The following is a 23500-nucleotide window of genomic DNA, read 5'->3' as shown; positions in this document are numbered from 1 at the left end:
GCGCTCGTTTGTTTGTGTGTGTGAACACACCGGGGCAGAACTCTGCCACATGTGATAGAGGGCAGAGGAAAAATGTGAACACACAAACATGAAATGAAATACTGTCATGTTTACAGGATAAAGTACAGCTTGTTTCTGTAAAACACAAGACATTGCTGCTCCAGTTTTAACTTCAGTTTAAGTTTTGAATGAGGAAACTCCAACATGACAACAGATAACTCACTCAGCAGCTTTCCTTTTATAGAATGACTGTTTTTCAAGCTGATCGTCACTGTAGCCCCGCCCCTGGATCCTGACATAGTTAGCGCTTAGCTCTGGCCCAGCAAAGAGTTGGTGCTTGCTTGGCACCTGTTTTAAACAACTGGAGCAGGAGCTTTGACAGTGGAAACACAAAGAACCAGTGCTGACACTGACACTGGAACTAGCACCAGTTCAGTCTGTTATTTCCATCTACTGTTGGGGATGGGTACCAACATAGGAACTTTTATTGGCACCAACAGAATTCTGTCTGAAGCATGGAGGACTGATTCATGTAAAATCAAACGGTACCATGTTTAGGTACCTAAACGCATCCTTGTGACTGTGAGGGAATGGAAGAGAAGGTGATTTTCCTCTTCAGAGTCTAACACCACCAAGACTACGTCCATGTATGATACACTGTGTGACCCTAATGCAGGGCTCAGCAGGCTGCCTGTGTGAAGTTAAGAGACTTCCTGGACCATCTGTGTTCCTTTGGTCCCTGATAAGCACTGATGGAGTTTCTTCAGACTGACCTGTGATGGTGTTGTAATGGTAGGAAGCGTGGGTGAAGGCCTGCAGCAGGTAAGCCTTGTTCTGAAAGGTGTAGTTGATCTTTTTTTCAAAGTTCTCAAAGCCAGAGATGAGGTGGTTGAGGGTCCGCTCTGCGTCCGGATGGTCCAGCATGCAGCGGGGCGGGATCTTCAGCCAGCCGTAACACAAGTCGTTGGCTGTGTGACGGTCCTGCCCCCCTGCTCCTGTCAGGGCTCCTCTCTCCAACGGCAGCACCTGCAGTCAGGAAAAACACCTCACCACCTTGACAGACCTCTGCTTATTCTATAACAGGGATAACACAGACCACTGGGACAGCCTGTGGTCCTGCTTAATGGTTGAGACAAGCACGGTGAAAGCCTCAGCTGCAGATCCTTTCTCAAAGAGAGGAGCAAAGAGAGATGACAACTTCATGTACATGTTCCCTTTTCTTCACCTTTAAGAGTCAAACCTTAGCTTTGACTTCTTCATTGACTAATTAATCAATCGTATTGATCATTATTAACAAAGACCCAACATTGAGACAAGATAAAGAATCTGGTTTCTTCTTAAAGCACCGTGAGTAGAAACCTTTATCGAGTAAAGGAGGCAAATGTAGCGCTCAAATATTCTGGGTCTTTTCTGACAGAGCTGAGTCACTGTGCACACAGCCCATCATGTGTACATCATGTGTACATCATACACACTGGCATTCAGTACACCCTGTTCCTGACTCTGTGAACCATGCAGCGAACGTGGCGGTGCAGACTCACCTTGAGGCCCAGTGAGCAGAGGAACATCTGGGCAGCTCTCTCTCCACAGCTGGTCAGGTAGCAGCCCAGCAGCGCCTCCACACAGTCAGCGATGCTCTTGTCTGCGATGCACTGCTCAGTGTGCAGGTCGTACGAGATGGACTGCTTACCAAGCTCGGCGCCGCAGTTCTCCTCGGACGGATTCCAGAAACCGACCACGAAGTCGTCCTCCTCCCCAGCTTTACTGGGATCCAGGTAACACATGGCATCCCACGAGCTGTAGTCAAACTCCTCGGTAGCGGGTCCGCTGGGCGCCGCTTCGGAGGGGAAGTGGGCTGTGGTTGGGTGGAGGGGCTTCTTTGGGGCCTTCCAGTCGTACGGAGACTCCATGGCCGGGGAGGAGGCCGAGGCTGGGGTGAGGGGGGGAGGGAAGCCGCTCAGAGAGATCTTCTTACCAAAGGCACCGGATCCCAGCAGCATGTTGTCGATGAACTTGATGTGCTCCTTATAGTACTCCAGGTCGTCCTCCATGTTCACCTCGTCCTTTGGCTCATCCTTCAGCATCAGCTCAGCTTCATCGTCCATCTCCTCACCCTCCTCCTCGTCTTCCTCATCAAAGTCGTTTCCGGAGCGTCCGTTGGCAAGAATGTCCTCTTTGGCCTGACGCGGACACACCAGAGCAGAGTTTGAGAAAAGGAGACACAGTGGATAAATCAGGGTGACTGAGGATTGACCAGCAATTTTCAGCTATTTAAATGTCTAAATTAAAATGATGTAGGATTTCCAAAATGAGTTTTCTGGTGTGTGGTTTATAAGATGAGTAAATATCCAGCAGACTTCATTTTCTTTGAGTCATGGCTTTGGTTTGGCTGCGTCTCCACACACACACACAAACACACACACACACACACAAACAAACACACACACACACACACACACACACACACACACACACACACACACACACACACACACACACACACACACACACACACACACACACACACACACACACACACACACACACACACACACACACGATTGGCTCTTTAGTTGTGGTTTAGAAAAATGATTCTTGTAATAAAAAATGAAGTTGTAAAACAAAAGCTGTGAATACATGCTTACTTGTTTGCAGAAACAAAGGCAATGAAAATCAATCATAATCCACGAAAATCACAGTTAAAGAAACATCAGTCTGTGGTCTGCGCCAAGTCTAAACATAAACACAAATCTCAACCAAAACAACTGCAAAAATAATCTGATTCTCTACTGCTTCTTTCTCAGCCTGAAGGGAAGACTGGTCTGCAGGTCAAGACCATTCTATCATGTCTACCATTTCTGAGACTACCTAATTAATATAAGACATCTATAAAGGCTTAAAGTGAGGCTGGCATCCTCACATATTTTACCCAGCAGAGGGCGCTCTGATTAGTTAGTTTACAGTCCTCTACCGCAGTGTTTCTCAATCCTGGTCCTGGAGGACCCCTGCCCTGCATGATTTAGATGTTACCCCACTCCAGCACACCTGATTCAAATGATCAGCTCGTTATCAAGCTTGAGCAGAGCTTGATGACGAGCTGATCATTTGAATCAGGTGTGTTGGAGTCGGGAACATAAAAAACATGCAGGGCAGGGGGTCCCCAGGACCAGGGTTGAGAAACACTACTCTACTGAAGGGCGGACTGTTCTTTCCCCCCAGCATTGTTGACTATGCATGAAAGTATTTAACATATTTTAATAAAGTTGACTTAATTTTAAAAAATGTCAAAGGTGCATAAACTGATATACTTTTGCAGGATTGATAAGTTTGATTTAAAAAAAAAAACGAGGACCAGAGTTAAAAAATGTACAATTAGACACTGAACAAAAACAGACCTCTTTCTCACTTCTATTTTTATTCATCTGAGTTTTGTGGGACATATAAAAACAAAGCCTTGTTCAAGATTCTTCAGTCTGAGTATGTGCTTCAGTCTGAAGTTGTCTAAAAGTTTTAAAGTTTGAAGTTATGTTTTAAAAATTATGTTTTGATGAACAGAAACACTTCAATCAGAATTAACAGGCTGAAAAGACAGGAAATTTCATTAAGTTGCAGATTTGGATATATAAATCCTTTCCCCAAACCAATTAAAAAGTAAAATCCTGTCATGTAAACGGTGAATCAGAACGTTGTGAGGGTGGGTTCTGTCTGAACATGGTCTTGATGTACATGCACAATACAAGTACAAATCGTTCCCACTGGCAACTTGAGGACTTTTCAGACCCCTCTAGTGACATATTGTGATTTTTTTTTTTGTTTATTTATTTTTGTTCAAAAAAGTGACTAGCTACAAACTGAGACTCTAATGTTACATCACTATTGATCTCTTGTCAGCGAGCAGCGGCTGCTGAGCAGCCACCCCACATTCTAAAACACTCAGGGACAGAGAAATCCTCCTCGCTCACAGCAGCATCTCCCCGTGTGGGTCTCTTTTGGGTCACTTTGACGGGTCCAAGCCCGGAAAAGGAGGAGGGTTAATATTTTGACTTTAAAATAAAAACAATATGTTATGATGTTATCCCTCCCTCCTACAGCATCTGTGACAATTGCATGCAAATGGCTTATCATGCAAAATAGGTGATGGCATCATTAAGCCACTTTTAACTTCTTGACAGACAAAAGTGACTTTTCTTACTGAGGAGTTGGCAACACTGGCTGCAGACCTTCATGCACGGCTTTGTGGTGATGTAAAAACAATCAGAGATGCTGTGCTAAACAGACGATAGACCTCCATCTTTGATAGTTATATGATGCTTTCAGAGATTTGAGCATGTCACACGTTTGCAAAACTGCTGCTCTGATTAAATGTTGTAGCACATGTAAACACCAGACCAGAATAGATCACATCACATGGAAACAGCTAAACCTGAGATCTTTAATCAGAATAAAAAAAGGTCTGAATGTAAACCTGGCTGCTGTCTACTTGCTGGAATAAACCCTCAAAAAAGCTTTTTTAAACTGAAATGATTAACAGAAGATAGGGATGTCCCGATATTACATTTTCACTTCCGATACGATACAGATACTGCAGCATTGAGTATTGGCCGATACCGATATTAATCCGATCTGATATCAGCATTAAACATGCATACTCTTATTACTTATTTTGTAGTATGTCTGTCACTTTAGAAAAAGCTTGATTAAGTGATATTATTCAAACAAAGAACAGTAATCGGCAACAGTAGGTATGAGAAAAAACTGACCCATTTATTATTAACCAATGGGTAAGAGAAATGTTAACATTAAACATAAAAAATACTAGTAGTTGAATGAAATAAAGAATAATTTAGAAGACCCAGAAAATAACCTTAAAAAAATCAAATAAAAACAGCAGGAGTGGAGTCTGGAATGGACTGCTTTTATCAGAGATTTTCGATGCATTCCGGTACGATACCGATACTTGTTTTTTTGCTGATATCGGACCGATATCCAATATCAATATCGGACTGGGACACCTCTAACAGAAGACTTAAAAAAGTCATTTTCAATTTAAAAAAAAAGAAGAAAAAAAAAGATCTCAAAAAGGCACTCTGTGTGTAGTAATGAAAGTATTCAGCAACATCTAGCAACTGGTTCTAGGCTGAAATGCTCCTCTGCTCAATTCTCCTGTTTGTAAAGAAACGGTGGCCTTCAAGGACAAAAAGCTGCAGTGATGCATGATAAAAAAGATAGAAAGGAACCAAACTATTACCAGCAAATCTACAATCAGAATTTAAATCACACTCCACCTCGCCTCCCACACCTTCAGAGGCGTTAGAACTGTAAACAAAAATACAAAGTTGATGTAAATGTACCTCCTCTTCTTGTATAAATGCTACAAACACATTTGAGCCAGTAAATTACACAATTTTTTACTTTCATTATCACATTCAGATATTCTATGAAGTAGCTCAGAACAGAGTCACTGACTAGGAGACATAAAAGCCAAACACCATGACAATGTGGCTGCTACGCAAGGTGTTAGTCTGCCCTCTTGTGACCTTACACTGACACTACACCTACAGCAAACGGACAAAAACAAAACCTTGAACTATGGAACAACCAGAGTCTGAAACCTCACAGGGTCATTTTGTTTTTTTTTTGAAGGAAAGGGACCCAGCACATAAGTTTGCAGATAAACACACAATCACACAGGTGACATCCAGTAACTGACCTCCTCAGAGTCCAGTTTGTCTGTGCTGCTCTTGTCCTGGTTGACCACGTATCCAGGAGGCAGCCAGTTCACAGGGGGGTCAAAGATGGACACCACCATCCTGCTGGGGAGACCCTTCTTCTTCCCCAGGCGGTACAGGTTACAGTTGCTCACCTGAATGAGGACAAAGAAACAATTACCTGAAATGTGACGACAATCTAACAGAGCAGCTTCAGTCTGGAGATGTCACATTTACTGCTTCAGGCTTCAGGGACAAACGCTTTCTGCTTGTTTGAGTAGTTTTAAATGAAACATGGCTGTGTCTTTGAGTTTCATCCTTTTTTTGAAAACATTAATGTCAGAGGGCTTTACAGGAACAACAATCTGACAGCATCACATCTGATTCGCTCCCAATTAAAGCTGAGTGTACACAGGTTTCATACAAGCACGCCAACAACAGCTGATAGACAAACTGAACTGGTCCAGATCCTGTTCACTTATTTATAGAGAAATGATTTACGACTCACTCCTAAGTCACATGGACCGTGTTTGACTTTAGCTCATGAAAAAGAAAAGACAAAAGTTTAAGGGTAAAATCTTTACTCTCTGTTGCAACACTTTTCAGAGATGGAAGAGATAATCTATCACAGTGCCAGGCTGCCTCACCTTCTTGCTGCGCATGTAGCTGAGTCGTCCCTCGTGAGCGTCGGGGTAGGTGCAGAACAGGTAGGTGGTGATGGCGTGTTTGAGGAAAGAGTCTCCGAGCATTTCCAGCCTCTCCAGGTTGAAGCCGTCACTGGCGTTGGATAGGGTCAGGGCCTGCAGGATGAGGCCCGGGTTTGGCCCCAGGCTTTTAGGGGAGTCCCCTGCCTCGGCTCTGTGCTGGGGGGCAGTGGGGAGGTCAGGGGAAGGTGCTGTGTGAGCGTGGGGACCCGTGGCTGCCCGGCTGCAGACTGAGGTAGCTAGATTTTTGTGGTCTGAGGTCCTCCCTGCTGTACATTCATCGCTGGGCTGTGGAGGACTGGAGCTGGGCTTCTTCTCGCTGGGAGAGGGCTGCACAGAAACTGAGGTAGTGGTTTGTATTGATTCAGGGCTCTGCAGCTCCAGGGGGTCGGGCTGCGAGCGTTGGCAATTGTCATGTTGGTGAAGGTGCTCGTGTTGGTGGCCGTCGTCGTCACAGGTGGCGACGGGGGCAGTGCCGTTGGTTAGGTTCCTCGTGCAGGGGGCCTCTCCAGGCTTCAAGGGGGAAGAGTGGTGGCTGCTGGGATGTTTGAGGGAGTCAGGGTCAGGGGTTACAGTCTCTTGGTGTGTACAGTGACCCTCACCATCCTCGCCGCAGGACTCGGGACAGGTGATGAAGGTTTTGCTGTCGATGGATCTCTTCCAGCCAAAGTCCAGGTTTGGATACCTGCATCAAAAGACAAAAACAAGCCAGCCTCAGGTTATGATGTTAAAGAGCAGTGTGGGGAGGGTTTAACACACTGTCATCATCACAGCAGCAAACGTTTGATATTTCTATCATGCCCCACATGCCTGCAACATTAAATAACTTCACATAATAGATTAAAATAGAATGTAATTTATTTATTTATTATGTATGACATAAGTGTAAAACTTCTTGACCTGAAATCAGGGGGGAGGGTCTGGGCTCCAACCCCAGCTTCACTGGCCGTCTGAGCTCTGAGCTCCTCTGCTGTCAGGAGGCAGTGGAGGCGGTACAGGATGCTGGGCAGACACACAGCTTTCCTCCACAGGGAGGCCGGGATCGGGTGGATGGCACACAGCTCAGGAACCAGGATCTGAAAAACCACATCACACCGTCAGAGCAGGACTATCCTGGTACAGGACAAGTATCAAGCTGTATGGCTTATGTCTGTGGTGAGGTTAAAAGTCCCACAGGAGCGTGGAAAATCAGCAAAGCAGGAATTCAATATGACTGGAAAGGCTGTGGCTCAGCGGCAGTCACAGTGAAGTGACTCTTTGCCAAGACACTGAACTACAGAACACGCAGAGTGTGAACACGTAGGGTTAGAAAGCCTGTTTACCATCTGCTGCTGAAAAAAAAACGTGTTATTTTGACTCTGGGGATGACGACAGGAGCAGGTGTTACCTGTTTGTTCTGGAGACTCTCCCACTTGGCCTTCCTCTTCTCTGCACTGCTGAGCGGCAGGGCTTTACCCTTCTGGTTCAGGTGCCGAGGAGTCAAAAGGTTCAGTCTACAAGAGATGAAAATCAACATTTTAACCCTGCTTTAAGATCCCACTGCTGCTTCATCATGTCACACGTTCTGGTAGGAAATACTGGACAGGATGATAAAATTCAGAAAAAAATTATCTTTGCAAGTAGGAACATTTACAAGGTGCTCAGTTTTTAAGATAATACCTTTAATTCATCCCACAGGGGTAAATTTACAGAACCACATTTTCAAGACAGCATGTAGTTAATTCTAAAACGCTGTAAAAATATACCTCAATGCACAAGGCTCTGGTTTTGCCATGGAATAAACTTTTTTTTAAATATATAGAAGCTTAAATTTGATAATAAATTCCCCATCCTCCGAGCTCTACTATTTTCACCACAAACTCAGCATCAACAAGTAGACTGGAATCTTTTTTTAAAAAAAATTTTAGCTGTAAAAAAGTTTTACTTGTGTTGGTTAAACCAACACTATTGTTCAAATTTGTGATAAAATAAACACTTCAGATAGATCAGCATGTTTAAACTGTTGTAGTTTCTCTAAAAGATTAAATGTGTAAATCCTGTTCTCTGACTAAAAATGCTTTAAAAAAACCCCACTAACAGGTGAATCTTATTGCCATGAGCTCAGTGCTGCTGACCTGGAGGAGGTGTGGTCCACATCCAGGAGAGGCTGGTTCAGGTTGGACAGGTCCAGGTTGTACTTTGTTTTGTAGTACTCTGCAAACGTCTCATACTCAGGTGAAGGGAACTTGCTGAGCGGTGTCAGGTCTGTGTACACATCAGCAACGTAGAAGCGATGAGGCTGGTCAAAGTTACGATACCTGAGGGAGAAGAGGTGTGACTTGTCAGTGCAGAGCAGCTTCATATTCACCATCATCAGAATTTTAGTATTTCTCAGTTAGAGTACAGTTTCAGTCCTTTCCAAAAGCGATGCGGTACCTTGGAATGATCACAGCATCCTGGTAGTCCTCAAGCTTGAAGGTGAAGGGGTTCTGCTTTGTGTACTGAGTGGTAGGAATGCCAGTGCGGGCCTCAGACTTCTCAATGTCCTCCATAAACTTAAAGTCCATATCAAGGGTGTTGGTTTCCCCAACTGATAAGAGACAAGAACCAAGAAGAATCTAAGAATCTGCACACTTTAGGAAAAGTGAAAACCACAGAGTCTGACAACAAGTGACGCAACTCACCAACATTCAGAGGTAGAACGCAGTACGCAGAGTCAGCCAGCGTGGGCTTAAACTCCAGTGCAGGTTTCTCCAGGCGGAGGATGTGGGAGAAAATGTACTGGTGCAGGCGGGTGATGAGGTCAAGCTGGGCGGTGGTGAGAGAGAAGCCGGACTTCTGCAGTTCAATGGAGATGGTCACCTCACCAGAGCGAGTGTACACAGGGAAATGTGGGATCTGAAAAGAGACCAGCAAAAGTCAGCATCAAGAAGCAGCATCAGGTGGAAGTGTGCTTGGATATAAAAGCACAGAGACTTCAACCAGAAGACTCACTCGAGGTATGGGTTTGGCAGTCAGGATGCCGAAGCACCTGGTGGTGTCCTCAGGTGGGTAGAGCTTCCTCCTACGGAAGTTGAGCTCATCAGGGAGAGGTGTGGTGAGGACCATCCCGATCACATAAAGGTAGTAGGTCTGTCCAGGTACAGCGTAACTGTCCCGCAGACACTCTGGTATCTAAGGGGGACAGACAGGTACTTAAAGGTACTTTCTATACAAGTCTGAACAGTTTGTTAATGAGGAAAGAGGAAAAAAATCTCTGATCATAGCTTCTCAAATGTAAATATTTTCAGGCAGGTTCCTCCATACCACGTAACGCTGCCCTGTGTAAAAATGAGACATTTGAAGGAGCCAATCCACAAATTAAATGCAAAACAATAAAATAAGATAATGAAAACAATCTTAGTTACAGACAATGTGCCCCTGAATTATCTGAATTTAGCATTTATATCATAGGTAGTGCCGTCAGGGGATATAAGAATAAATCCAATTAATTACAGGATTTATAATTTATTAATTAATTAATCCCATTGTAATCTCAGACTTGCTTAAGGTCCCCAAATAAAGAATTTGAATTCTAGGACATTACAAAACTGTAATGCATGACTAATCAGATGAATACTTTGATAAGGGTGGATTTGTAAATCTACATTTTTTTCAACTGGCCAGTATTAAAATGTCCGTGTTCACTGCCATTGGCGTCTGAAGATGAAGATGCTCGTGGCAATAAGATTCGCCTGGGTTTGTCGGAGCTTGTCAATCAAAATCATGCTCCTGAGCTACTGTGGGTGAGAGCGGTGCTCTCTTTGGATGAGAGCTCAGCATGGATATGAGGAGAAGATGAGAGATGACAGAGGCATAGAGAGAAAAGACGACAGAGATGAACACAATCAAAAAAAAAAGTATGTCTTGTCTGTTTTTTGGATCAAAAACAGGAAGAGAGACGTAAAAGGGGAGAGTCCACTCTTCTTAGATAGTTTTGGTGTTTACAAAGTCAAAGAAAACAATATTATCTTGAGTTTTGAAAGATCGTTCAAGATGCTCTAAAAATGGCTGGCAGCCAAAGAGTTAATCTGCATTAATTTTTGTAATGCATTAATTTGCGGTGTAATTAATTAATCTAATTAAGATGTTAAAGTGACAGCCCCAATCATAAGTATTAAAAATCTGAACTCCTCATTACAGCAAGAGCTGTAGATAAGAGAAATGTTTGTTACAATAGACTTCCTACACCAAATGTGTCAGAACTACAAGTATTTACCATAAGAAACAGATAGCTGCACCTCTGGTGATCAGTGTTACATGTGATAACAGTTTAACTATAGACGCTTTGAAGCAGCCTCACTTCCTAACACACTGGAGAAAACACTTGGGATACATACTCAATGTTCCTGCTTCGTGGCTACCAAACATCAAAGTTAAAGTTTGCAAAACAGCAAAATCACAGGACTTGTGAGTTGCAGATAACATGCTAACTTCATCTTGTGTTTCCTTTGCGCTTGTCGTAAATGCCACAGAGTTACGTTTCTTCTCACGCTTGGCAAACAGACTCAAATGCTCAGCAAAACCAGACGATGGTCCTCGGAGCAGCACAGCATCAGTCAAAGTGTTTCAAGGTGAAAATGAACCAAACAAACACCAACGGTTCACTTACGGCTTTAGGGTAGCACTGCCTCCTCTTGGTAGAGCCAGGTCGGCCTGGTACGCTGGTCTCCTCCTCATCATGAAGGTCCAGCTCCTCCTCGTACTTGACGGTCTCCTTCCCCACCGGCATCAGGTGATCATCCAGCTCACCTGGAGGGGAGAGAAAGATAAGCAAGCTGAGATCAAAGCTGAAGTTCTGCACTGGTACGGCTGTGTTTCAGTGCATTCACAAATAAAAATCTGTATCCTGGTTTTACCCATCTTGTGGAGTTTCTCACAGCATAGTAGTGCAACTGCTTTTTCTGCCAGTCTGGCACAGTTCATGATAGGACCCTGAAACGACAGTGACATCATGAAACCAGTGAAGATCAGCAAAGTGGTAAGTCTACGAGTTCACGGTTCATTTGAATGCATCCACGTTAATCTGAAAAACATGTTTGTAATAAATCAAAACTGTTCCAAACATTTAAGAAACACGTCACACCTTACATAGCTGCATGAGATAAGCTTTTTATGATTCACATGGTCTTCCTCACCTTTACAGGGACTCTCAGGGGGGAGTTAATTGGTAGGTAGAGTGTGGACTGGAAGCGTCCATCTTTCATCTCCCCTGTTCTACATTTGGGGGCTAGGTGTGTGAACGGGTCACTGGGCAGCCGAGCACAATACCTGAGCACCACAGAATGAAACAATGCTCAAAATTGCTGTTTTTTTCTGGTATTTCTTGTATCCTTTGGTAAAACCGTCACCCACCTGTTGATGTGTCCGATGGCTGTGTTGATGGTGACACGTGGACCTCCATCCTCAGATCGAAGCACATATGGTGGAAGGATGTTGTCATCATCTGCCACCTGCTCCACCTCACACTCACTGACCTCCACTGACTTGGAGCACTTGTTTCTTAAGATCTATGAGCAGAAGAAATTCACCGTTACAGTCTAAATCTCTCCCTCAGAGTATAACTTACATCAAAGCAGACAAAGACAGAGGGTCACCTTCTCTATGGCCTTGTATGTGGTGAGATCGTCCTCGAAGGCTTTGGTCCTCTCACTGTCAGCCAGCATGATGTAGTTGGAGACGGGGGCTCGAGCCCGGCCTTTGGACTGAACGTAGGACCTGTACTCTGTGGGCAGGTCAAACCGCACCACCAGGTTACACTTTGGGATATCCACACCCTCCTCCACGATGCTGGTGGCGATCAGCAGGTTGGTTTCATGAGCGCGGAATTTACGCAGGACCTGCATAACACATCACTGTTAAGTCTACGCTTCATTTCAAGCAAAAACACAAATATTAGTAGGAGACTCTGGAACACAGAGAAGCCTGGTTTTTAAAATAAAATGTCAAGACCTCATTTTACAGGAAATAAACTGAATTTAGATTCTCAAGATTCCAGCCACAGGTAAGCAACATGCTACCAAGTTCTGTCTCAATTAACAGCTATAATATCAACGTGACTTAATCAGAAAGCAAAGCATCACTGACTCGTTCCTGTAATTTGTAAACCCCAGGGACATCTTCCCATGAATAGAGAAAACCAAGCCTCATCTCACAAAGACATCTCACACAGGGTCACTTTAACCCACTGCATACCTCCTCCTGTTTCCTGAACTCCACCTCCATCTGTTTGTTCCTGGGCTGGTTCTTGCCGATGCTGTGGCCGATGATGAAGTTGCTGCTGATGTACGCCAGCTCTGGGTCCTGTTTCCCTGCTTCTTTGATCAGACTGACGACACAAACAACAACAACAAAGACAGCAAATTAATTGTCTGCTTTGGCTGCATGAAGCTTCACAGGGGATCTCTGAGAGTTCTGTCAGCATCAGGATGAAAAAAGTTGACAGGGGAGTGAGAACATCTCTTGGTGCTCTGTGGCACAGTGATGGTAGACAAACCAGCTAAAGCTGTTTTCATAAAGAAAAAGACACTAAAAAGCTCATTAGGACATGTAAAACTAGAATTAGCAGGAGTCTGGATCAGTCAAAGCTGAAAAATAAAGCCAGGGCTGTACCGGTTGAGGACGACAGCAGTGTATCTCCTCTCCACAAAGATGATCCCACAAAGGATGTTGGTGAACGGTGAGGGGAAGTTTGCTTCTGGTCTCTCTTTAGCCTCCACCTCCTCATCCTCATCTTCATCCTCTGAGTCACTCCAGGACACGTAGTTGTCCTGGTTGCGGTTGTTGTACCACTCAACGCTTTCAAACTGCTGCCTCTCAAACGGCTTGTACTCGTGAAGGATCTCGAGCAGCCGGAGGACTTTTGGGGTGACAAACTTGAGGTCAAGCGATGCAGGGGAGAAGTGCTCCTCGCAGAGTGCGTGCACTTTTCGCAGGATGGTGTCGGTGAAGAGCAGAAACTTGCGGTTTAGCTCCTCCTGCTCATGTTTGATGTACTTCTGGAGCTCCCGCACCATGATGCCTGCAGCCTTGTCTGCACACCAGGGTCCCAGTACCTGCAGCACGGCTCGGCAGTCACTCAGGACCTGGACAAGAGGGAGCAGCAAGTTGAGACATATTTATTTCATTAAACAGCTGCTGCTGCTGCTTGTAAGAGCAGTATTTAAACATCTACAAAATGAGCAAAATACAGTTCGGAGAATCTCTGGGCAGAGGGACTGCTAACATGGTGATAGTTTACAGTAGGGTTGCACAGTATACTGATACTGAGAAAGTTTGCGATTTGCTGTTTTCAAAAAGTTAACAGAAGGTGTTTTAAGCATCGATACTCCAAGGCATTTTTTTCTTTTAATTCGGAGACATTTTGAGTCAGGCAGCTTGTGAGTCGGCAGCCATCAAGCTGGGTCATCTCTCCTCTCTGAAGTCCTCTCTGAAGTAGGCAGAGACTTGCTCTCACTCCAAAGTGTGTGTGTGTTGTTGTGCTGATCAGCTTATAGTTTGATTTCTTAAGCTGGATGTAAATAAACTGACTGAGATACAGACATGGCTTCAAGTTCCAGCGCTCCTGTGAACCAGTCGCAGCTTGTTGAAAAACCGCAGAGTGAAATTTGGCATCTCTTTACCGACGAAGCCGACTGTCGGGGCGGCTTCGTTAGCTAATAGACATATCAAAGCCCATCTGTAAAGCTAGCTACAGACACGCAGACCAGAGGAGGAAACACTACGAACATGGTGAAGCACCTCATCATTCAGCATCATCTCCTTAAAGAGCAAGTGTGACAGATTCAAACAGCGTGCCCAAACACAGAAGTCAAACGAGTGTCAATTACTTTTGTCATAATGGAAAGTTAACCTGACGGCAGCTGGAAGTTTGATGCACATCTTACAATTAAACAATAAACAGCCTTAACATCTGATACTGAGTATATATCTGGTTCTCTCATTTCATTTAATTCAAAGAAAAGAGGGAGAGAAAAGACGAAGAAAAAAAAGACAAAATAACTGTAAGTCACTCAGGATTTACCCGTGATTTCCCATATTTCTCTGTTTTAGTCTTTATTTTTAACATGATCTAAAAAGATGGAGTACATTATTGTAAGGAGGATGAGGTGGAGACACTGGGAGAGTATACAGTATATCACCAAAGGTTCTGCTATTTGGCGATGACAAACCAGGAGTGCAGGTGGATCAAAAGTATTCTGAATGGATAAGCCAGCTGTGTAACTGTCTCTTCATTTTGTTCTCCTATTAATGACAAAGGAACAGATTACATCTGAATTTTGCTATATCGTAGTTACCGCAGTAAAGCATTGTCACACATAATTTAGTCCAAGTAGTGGTTCATCTATGTGGGAGATTTATTTCTTCTGACGTGAGAAGACACTTTTCTGCCTCAGCCATTCTGAAAATACACCTTTAAGTCCAGTAACACCGAGTCAGTGACGTGATGAAGTAAACATTTAGCGCGTGCAGAAAGTGAAACAGCTGGTGTGTGTATGATGACTGCTTCCCTGTTTGGGACACAGGCAGTACATCACTATAGGTAAGAGTCTATGGTCAAACTTCAAAACCTAAAATGTGATACAACCATTTTTTGACAAAAGTATTGGGGTCAAAATAAACATTTTGAACCAAACTGATACTGTTTGCAGACTATGAGCCGCTACATGTTTCACACGCTTTGAATCCTGTGGCTTAAACAAAAGTGCAGCTAAATCAAGGATTTTTACGGTCTAACAAACATCATAGCCACGTAGCATTAAAAGCAATACATTTCACGTTTGTTTTCGTTATCAATAAAATGTATGCCACCAAAAAATGCAAGTTTTGCCAAGATTTGATGAAGTTTAGGCATAAACAGCCAGCCTGCTCCGGTGCATCTGGACGGACAACAAGCGTTGTGCTAGTTTACTCAAAGTCTGTTTACACTTTTTTTGACCAATAAACATGCAGCTTCAAAATGCCTTTGATAGACTCTTGTTCTGAGGATGAAGCCTGAGTGCAGTCCAGCGCCACATCATGTTGTTCTGTCGGGACAGGTTATTGCTCTTATTCCTTGTGAGTGACGATGATAAATATCTAAAAACAGCATTAAATGGTTTAGGAATCCTACCTCAGATTGATAAAGCTGTAGACAAAGCAACTGCCTCAAAAGTTTTTGTTTTTTGGTCGTGGTTCAGGCTCTGAGTCTGAACTGTCGCCCTCTGTTCTTCAGTCACTGATCTGTCTGTATGTCTGCGTTTGTTTGTTGCCGAAAAACATGATTGTGGTGGAAAAATCACGTCAGTGAAACGTTAAGTCTCATGCCACAGCCGTCTGTTTTACAGCAGTGTTTAGAGGACTGAAAGCTCAGAAATCTTAAGTGCTTCATCAGACAACCTTACAGGCTTCAGAAAAAAATAACAATAAACTAGTAATGTCAATTTTAACAAATTTATTGGCATCCAAAATGTTATTAGTTCATTTCTCACCCTTTTTGAATAAAATGCAAAAAAGTTATTTTTTTCTTTAAGTATTCTTCATTCTTCAGACCCCGTTTGCTCACCAGTACAATGCACTTCAAGCTTGAAATAGGATAAACTTCTCTTCCAAAAGCACATTGTGGGCAAAATCTGGCAGGATTATTTAACCTGCTCAATAATAAATAAGTTCAGGTTCCCTCCAGAACAGCAAAAATCAGCATCAGCTCACTTAAGGCAGCCTTCCATTCAAGCTGTCTATTCAATTCATTTTTTAATGTTTTAAGTTTTGCCATGGTATCGTTTAAGTGTCGTTATCAAGATATTTGAGAGGTTGTCGCATCGCATTATGACCTTGGTATTGTGACAACATGAATTTACAGTGTCTGTAAAATCATAATATGCCTCTTGAATCAAATAAAACAAACACTTCAAGTGGACTCAGCGTTTGTGTAAAACACTCCTAACTTAAGTTTTGACAATTCTTATTGACGTATTTCATGCAGCTCTGCACAAAAGAAATAAAAAGATGGAGAACAACTTTGAATTCATTGTTTCCAATGAGCAAGTTAACAAAATCACTGTGTCTGCTGAGTCCAAGTGCTGAATGTGAAGATGTAAAAATTGTTAAACCACGCAGCTCTGGGAGTGTGGAGTAAAACGTTTACCAAGATAAAGAAGAGCCAAGATACAATTACTCACATAGACAGACATCTGAAGCCCAAAATAAAGGAGAAATGGCACAAATACAAGAAAGCTGTTATCATCGTACTCACCTGTTTGGAGATGAATGTGGGGTCACGGTCCTCTCTTGCAACAGGAATGTTGCAGTCATTCAGGAAGTGCAGAGCTTCATCGAGCTCCTCCTGCAGCTGGGACGAGAGGCCGCTCTTATCCACATAGGGACCACAGTCCAGAACCACTTCTCTGGGCTGAGAGGCGTACCTGTCCAGGACGACAAGATCAGTGGCCGTTTCAGCGTTGCTCTTCAGGATCCTCTCCAGATTCTGGATCTTGTGCTCCAGCTCTGACGGGTCACACTTCCCGTTGAGAATAGAAGCTGTGAGACCGAGGATACGAGAGCTACCTGAGCCCTCGAAAAGCTGCAGACGCACAAAGAGGAGCGAGACGTCATTTACAGCTCAGTCAGACATCTGTTAGTCTGTTCACTTTACCTCCACAGACTCACCTTCATAATGTCACAGTAGGGGTGGTCCGTGATGGCCAGGTGACAGTCATCAAAAACCACCAGGTTAATTTTCGATAACTGTAAGATTTTATTCCTCAGAACGTGCAGGAATATGTGGCAGGTCATGACCAGCACCTGTCCAAGAGAACGCAGAGAGTGACAGAGAAAACATCAGTGTCAGATGGAGCGTGGTTACATCAGGCTTCACTACAGAGTGCTGCAAACAGACTGGCTGCTGCTGCTTTGATCCCTCAGCGCAGAAAACCCTAAAGCTGTCAGTCACCTGTGCTGCTGGACAATATGACAGTCTGAAAATAAACTGAGACTTTTTCAGGACTGGGGGCGATCAGCTGGCACAGATATCTGTTCTGATTCATAAGGAAGTCTGAAGGCACCAGTTAAACAGCTTTTCTCTCTCATTAAGGTTTAATCATATGTTGTTTTAACTGCAGAGAGCAACAGTCCATCTGTGAGACTCATTGTTGTTAGCTTCTTAAGATGGGAGCAGGGCCTGAGAGGGATCAGCAAACCTGATTCTGGATTATCTCCTGACTCCACTGTTGGTCAGTCCATGCTGAGGTCTCCTCCAGATTTGTGTACTCTCCCACCTGGAGGTCTGAGTGAGTCCGGACTGCAGCTGCCTGCTGAACTACAGACAGAGCTGGACAACATAAAACAGAAGTTAAACTGAGTCCATGCTACTGAATTCAAACAGAGGAGATGGATGAGACGTCAAAATGAGCTGTTCACGTCTGCACGTACCCGAGTTGACCAGAAAAACTGTCCTCTTCGCATTTTCTTGGTAACTTCCACGGATTTGGTGGGAGAGCTCTTTTGTTAGAAGTACTGCAATAAAGGTCTTCCCTGAGCCACTATTCAAGCAGACGATAGTATTATGTTCAAGAGCTGCTTCAAGAAGTTCTACCTGTGGAGGGAGCGACAGTTTTCAGAAAGCAGAAGCTAAAATAAGTACAGATTAGACTGATTTAAAATAAATTGTGTTTGTTCTTCTGATGTAATCTCAAACACATCACCTAAAATCAGACGAATGATTACCTGATATTTCCTAGGTGTATAGATGTTATCGTGGATCGCCTCCTGCTGCCACGGCAGACCAAAGAAGGGCCCCATGGGTGAAGTGGCAGGGGTGACGAGCTGTAGGCCTGCCATGCTTCAGAGAGGTGCAGGTGAGGGGACTGGGCTCCTCCAGTCGTCCACTTTATCTCATACCATTATCCTCTTCTTTCACAAGTTTACTAAAAGCAGAAGAGATAAAGGATGATGTGTTGGACAGGGCAGGTGCAGACAATAAAAGAGAGACAAATCTCAAAAAAACAGAGGAAACCATCAATGGTGCTTTCTTCAAAACATCCTGACAGCAGGACAAGTCCTCGTTTTTGAGCTTCTCAGAGACAAAACGTGCAAAACTGAATCACCATCTGAAAAATGTAAACAGTGTTTTATACTTACAGGTAATACGTGGGACTCTCCGGACAGATAGTTAGAACTTAGTCTGGGCTTCATTATAAAAATGAGCTCGATCAACACCTGATGCTTCCTCTCATTTAGGCAGAAACACACCTGAGAAATCAAGGGGACACAACATCATTGTTATGATTTATCTACTATCATATGTCACTGTCAGATTTTACTGCTATTGAATTTGTAAAACACCTTGTTTTTAACAAACTTGTGTTTTTTTAGGAGATAGCAGTAAGTCATCAGCACTGTCTTACCCCTGTCAGGGTCCTGTGACCCAAGATCTGGTGCGGTTTTGGTCCAGACGAAAGTAGTCCCGCAACATGGCTGGGGTCACGAAAATAAAGCATTTTTCCTCTCAAAACAAATTGTGTTCAAAAGAGTGATAAATTTGCATCACAAAACTGCAAACCGGAAAAAAGTCAGACTCCGTTATCGATTGGCACTACTTTCTGCTGCGTATCACTACATCCATACCCTTGGCTCTGTGCTAAATGTAATGTCATTTCATCAGTGTCATAGTCAGACATGTTATTGTTAACTTTTTTAAGTTGTAATGACAGTGACAACACGCGCCGGTTAGCTGGATGCACCGTGCGACGCAGTGATACACAGCAGAAAGTAGTGCCAATCGATAACAGAGTCTGACTTTTTTCCGGTTTGCAATTTTGTGATGCAAATTTTTCACTCTTTTGGGCACAAAGTGTTTTGAGAGGAAAAATGCTTTATTTTCGTGACCCCAGCCATGTTGACGGGCTACTTTCGTCTGGACCAAAACCGCCCCAGATCTCGGGTCACAGGACACTGACAGGGGTAAGTCAGCGCTGATGTACGTAACAATAGATGAGGATGCCATACAGGTTCACGTCAAAAAACCCGAACTATCCCTTTAATTTTGTTGAATAATGAAGACAATAAAGGATTTCTTTATGACATACGCCCAAATGAAGACACTCTCACCTTGTACACATAGGAAGTGGCAGGGATTGTGACTGAGGCCACAGTTCTGCAAAAAAAAAAAAAAAAGGAGGTGAGGTACTGCTGGCCGTCAGATACTTAAGGCATATGGGGAAGGTAGGCTCCATCCCCAGAGGAGAAAAGCTTTCTAACATAGTTTTAACCATAACTCTTCCGTATAATCTGACAGTAAGGACTGTTTCAGTACAGATGTAACTGTCAAAGCAGTCTGATTTTTGCAGCAATCGTAAGCCTATGACATTATGATGCAGCTCACATCTGATAGCAGAATGGAGTAATACGGCCACTCTAAAGGCAAACCAATCTAAGAATGTTGTCCAATATTACGACTTCATTCTCCTACAGTTGTTCTTCAACTGTACTAAAGTAGTTTATTAGAGCATTTAGAGGGTAAAACTGTAATTTCATGTTTCCTGTGACTTGCTCTTTCATTTTTTTTTCCAATTGGAGATAATGCAAGTAACAGAATACTGTGCCAGACATATAAAAGGATTGATCAGCTGGCCTTTATCTTTCAGGGTGTTTTTTTTTCTTTTATGAAGCTTAAAAAACAAGCACTTTTTAAAGACATTTAGATGTTTAAATGTACTCTAACAGGTAGTGTATTGCGTTATGTATAAAGTTTAGAGCACACAGACTGTCACAGAAATGAAAAAGTAATTTAAACATGAACAACATAAAAAAACCTCAAGTGTAGTTGTGGAAAGGCTTAGTAACCTGGAGTATCTTTTAAATTACTGTTTCACACTTGTGAGCTGATACTGACATGCCAACACATCTGCCATTGTCCCACAGCCCTTAAAGGAGTGTGTGTTTTTGGCAGCAGCTCTGTGAAGCCCGGCATGTGTGCAGAACACAATGTTCAGAGCTCCAGCCACAATGATTCATTTTCACTGCATCATATCCAGTAGTTAGAGTCATTAACTCTTTGACCTCAGGCCAGTGTGAAATTCAATCACTCCAGTGTACAGCAGTCACTCTGGATCAGTCAGTCATATGTCATCCACAAAGCATCTGAGCTTCCTTTGAAAGTACAAACCGTTACCTTATAATTTAAATTAAATTACCGGGAGAGACCATGCTGGCATTAGCAAGTTAGCAGCATAATAACTGCCAAGCTATCTTTTGTCCACCATGAATATAACCAAACACATCCATAACTTTTCCACAGTTTTATCAAACGTTTTGAAATATCTCCTCTAAGTGTGTATGGGCACACATGAAGCCTCTCAGTGTCTTTGGCCTCATTATCGATGTCAAAGTATGAACCGTGAAGTGAGCTAGAGAAACTGCTGGATGCTAATCATATAGCAAATTAGCTTCTTTACGTTCCGCTAGCTCAGCTGATATCACGTTCAAGAAATATCGTACACAGAAAGTGGCTTTCTTTTTTGTTTCGAAACTCTAATTTGTCACAAGCCAGGGCAGGTGCGATAAAGCTCGCAAAGCTGCCGTAAAACTCTCTTATAGCGTTCAACAGGATAATATTAGCAATGCTAGCAGGTGTTCTGAGAACTCGCGCTACCATTTCGAAACGTGCTTCCTCATGGCTTTCCATTGCTAGTCGTGTATATCACACACGTAATTTAACTTAAACAGCATTTACACTCGTGCATTTATTCCGACTGGCAAACGTAAGCCAAGTAAATATAAGTATAATACCCTGTTAAATCTTTTTTTAAACCCTCATAGGAGAATCTAAGAACCATTAATGAATCCCCCTACAGAAGCACGTTACACTGGCAAAACACAAAGTGGTATAGATTTAGTGTAATGCAACACTTTTATATTTTGTCATCTTTATTTTACCAGTGGGCTCAATTGAAGGCTACATCAAAATGCACTATATGTGTGGAAATACATTTGTTTACTGTTATCACACTTTAAGTCAATACGAGTGAGTTTCAGCCGTACAATGTGAATAAGAGCACTTCTAATCTTGTGAGGGCTTAACTGCGCTCTAAAGATAAAACTTTCTTTTTTTCTTGCTGTCTTTGGAAGCGAGTTTGCATTCCTTGATGGCCAGGGTGACAAGTGTCCAAGACTGGGATACTGCACGTGCGCAGACATGCCTTGGTGGCACATTAGACAGGTAGCAATATTCAGCAGAACACCTCATGGCTCGCGCCTGGCTATAGACAATTTTTACAGAGGATAACTTGATATAGTTAACATTTAACTTGATAAGCCCGAAACAAGTAGTTAATTAAGAGAAGCTTCAACATAGCTTGCTGCAAAATACTCGGCGAGTATTGCTACGCGACGTCTAGTCAGCCACCATGCACAATCATCATCAGTTAGCCTGCCTGTTAGCGAAGTAAGCCAGTAGCTAGAGAGGCAAATGCATTAAACGGAGCAGCGTTATTCGGTTAAACGGCTCGTGTAACTCGGTAACTCCTCTTACCTGTTGTCTGTTTCTTTAGTGATCGTCTCTCTTGGATAGACTTGTGAACAGTCGTTGAATATCCTCACTGCCATTCACTAATACTGTCTACATTTGGTGGCTACTCGTCCACGGTGGGACCACTTCCTTTCCGTTGGGCCTCCGCTACGCAAAAAGTTAACGTGAGCTACGTAACAGTCAGCCGCTGCGTTATACGCGATTCTACGTAAGTGGACGTGAATTCCCGTTCTGTGTAAATAGCAAAGAGCTGTTGGCTCGCATAGCCACACAGAGGACAAAGTAAATGTCTGATTAAGTCCAGACTAAACTTTTGTTATGTTGTTGTTGTTTTTTTCTCCAGAATTCTGTTAAGTGTTTGTGTCTAGGTACTCCTTTAAGTTAATCAGGCACTGCAGCTGTTATAATTATTGTTCTATATAATCTATGATGAACTCATAAGTTTACATACCCTTGCAGACTTTGTGAAATGTCCATTTCTTGGAAATTATGACTGACCATGCAGAAAACTTTTCTTTTATTTATTGTTTGATGATCGTGCTTTTCTGTGATGTCATATGGTCTAATTTGATTCCCAAATGGTAATAAAATAAATGTGTTCTGCCTGATCAGTCATGTGTTCTTTATAAGCAGGGGTTCTCAAACTTTTTAGCATATAGACCCCTTTTAGGTTAGACATTTTTTCAAGGACCCCCCTTGATACTGTAACAATGATTAGCTTAATGTCAATACTACATAACAATGTACCATGTAGTATTTTGCAATTATAGATTTAAGCAACGTTTATATTTTCCAAGTGCTTTATTTTTTAAGCTTTGAAGAAATGTTATCTCTGAAGCAGTGGCGTGCACAGAGGAGGGGGGTTACCACCCTCACGGCCCAACTGTTGAAGTGACCTCTTGGGAGGTCTCAAGGTGTATGAAAGTGGCCTCCTGGTTGGCAAAACTCACTCAAATGCCCTATTGAGTGATTAAAATATAATACACTGCCCTCTTGGTCTTGGGTGACAAAAATGTACGCTATATGTGCCTTTTAATGTCTTTTGGCCCCTGCCCTCTAAAAGTCTGTGCACACCAATGCACCTAGGTGCATTCTTTTTGTGATTTGTTTCTTCCTTTGTTTGTAACAGGACATAAACCCTATAAATCTGTCTGCATTCAAGAGAGAATGATCATAATAAATATTGAGATTAAAGGAGGATAATATGCTATGCCATGCAATGACAAAATCAAATGTATTAAAGGCTGTAACAGTTTTAAATGCTATATTTTTCAGAGTATTGAACTAAATGAATGAATAGTCTAAACTTATTTCTGAATATCATGAAGATTTTTTTTTTTTACCTGTAGGTTTACATATATACATTTTATGTTTTATGACTTCATCATTTTAAATCTCATTAGTAGCCCATTGACAGCAAACTGGTCACATTTGCAGTGGTGTTTTTACCTTTTATTTTCCTGTGGCTGGAGATCCTACATGTAACTATGGGTGCATTGTTTACGCATGAGATTTCAGCCCGTAGCATGTGGATGCTAACTAGTGCTAGGTCCAATGTTCCTTGC

At 42.9% G+C, this 23500-nt stretch overlaps 1 protein-coding gene across 1 annotated transcript in view; it reads right to left on the bottom strand.

Annotated features, from left to right (window-relative positions):
• Positions 1-22107, bottom strand: part of dicer1 (dicer 1, ribonuclease type III) — a 30640-nt gene extending 8533 nt beyond the window's left edge. Inside the window, exons 1-25 of the mRNA XM_074691449.1 lie at positions 21939-22107; positions 19517-19562; positions 18548-18658; positions 18134-18333; positions 17840-18002; positions 17608-17738; positions 17078-17212; positions 16665-16991; positions 13043-13515; positions 12626-12758; positions 12028-12270; positions 11786-11940; positions 11569-11701; positions 11290-11365; positions 11043-11182; positions 9386-9565; positions 9076-9289; positions 8828-8981; positions 8527-8709; positions 7800-7905; positions 7313-7488; positions 6356-7097; positions 5711-5863; positions 1542-2180; positions 774-1026 (exon numbers count right to left, since the gene is read on the bottom strand). Of these exons, the coding sequence (XP_074547550.1) occupies positions 774-1026; positions 1542-2180; positions 5711-5863; positions 6356-7097; positions 7313-7488; positions 7800-7905; positions 8527-8709; positions 8828-8981; positions 9076-9289; positions 9386-9565; positions 11043-11182; positions 11290-11365; positions 11569-11701; positions 11786-11940; positions 12028-12270; positions 12626-12758; positions 13043-13515; positions 16665-16991; positions 17078-17212; positions 17608-17738; positions 17840-18002; positions 18134-18247 (5023 nt within the window). The 5' untranslated portion in view covers positions 18248-18333; positions 18548-18658; positions 19517-19562; positions 21939-22107. The remainder of the gene's footprint in view (positions 1-773; positions 1027-1541; positions 2181-5710; positions 5864-6355; positions 7098-7312; positions 7489-7799; positions 7906-8526; positions 8710-8827; positions 8982-9075; positions 9290-9385; positions 9566-11042; positions 11183-11289; positions 11366-11568; positions 11702-11785; positions 11941-12027; positions 12271-12625; positions 12759-13042; positions 13516-16664; positions 16992-17077; positions 17213-17607; positions 17739-17839; positions 18003-18133; positions 18334-18547; positions 18659-19516; positions 19563-21938) is intronic.
• Between the last annotated feature and the right edge of the window lie 1393 nt (positions 22108-23500).

This window comes from Halichoeres trimaculatus, unplaced genomic scaffold (genome assembly GCF_033239565.1).
Source record: "Halichoeres trimaculatus isolate MK-OKI-2021-1 unplaced genomic scaffold, fHalTri1.1 fHalTri1_scaffold_17, whole genome shotgun sequence".
Taxonomy (NCBI): Eukaryota; Metazoa; Chordata; class Actinopteri; order Labriformes; family Labridae; genus Halichoeres; species Halichoeres trimaculatus.
This window is presented reverse-complemented; position numbering and strand designations above follow the sequence as displayed.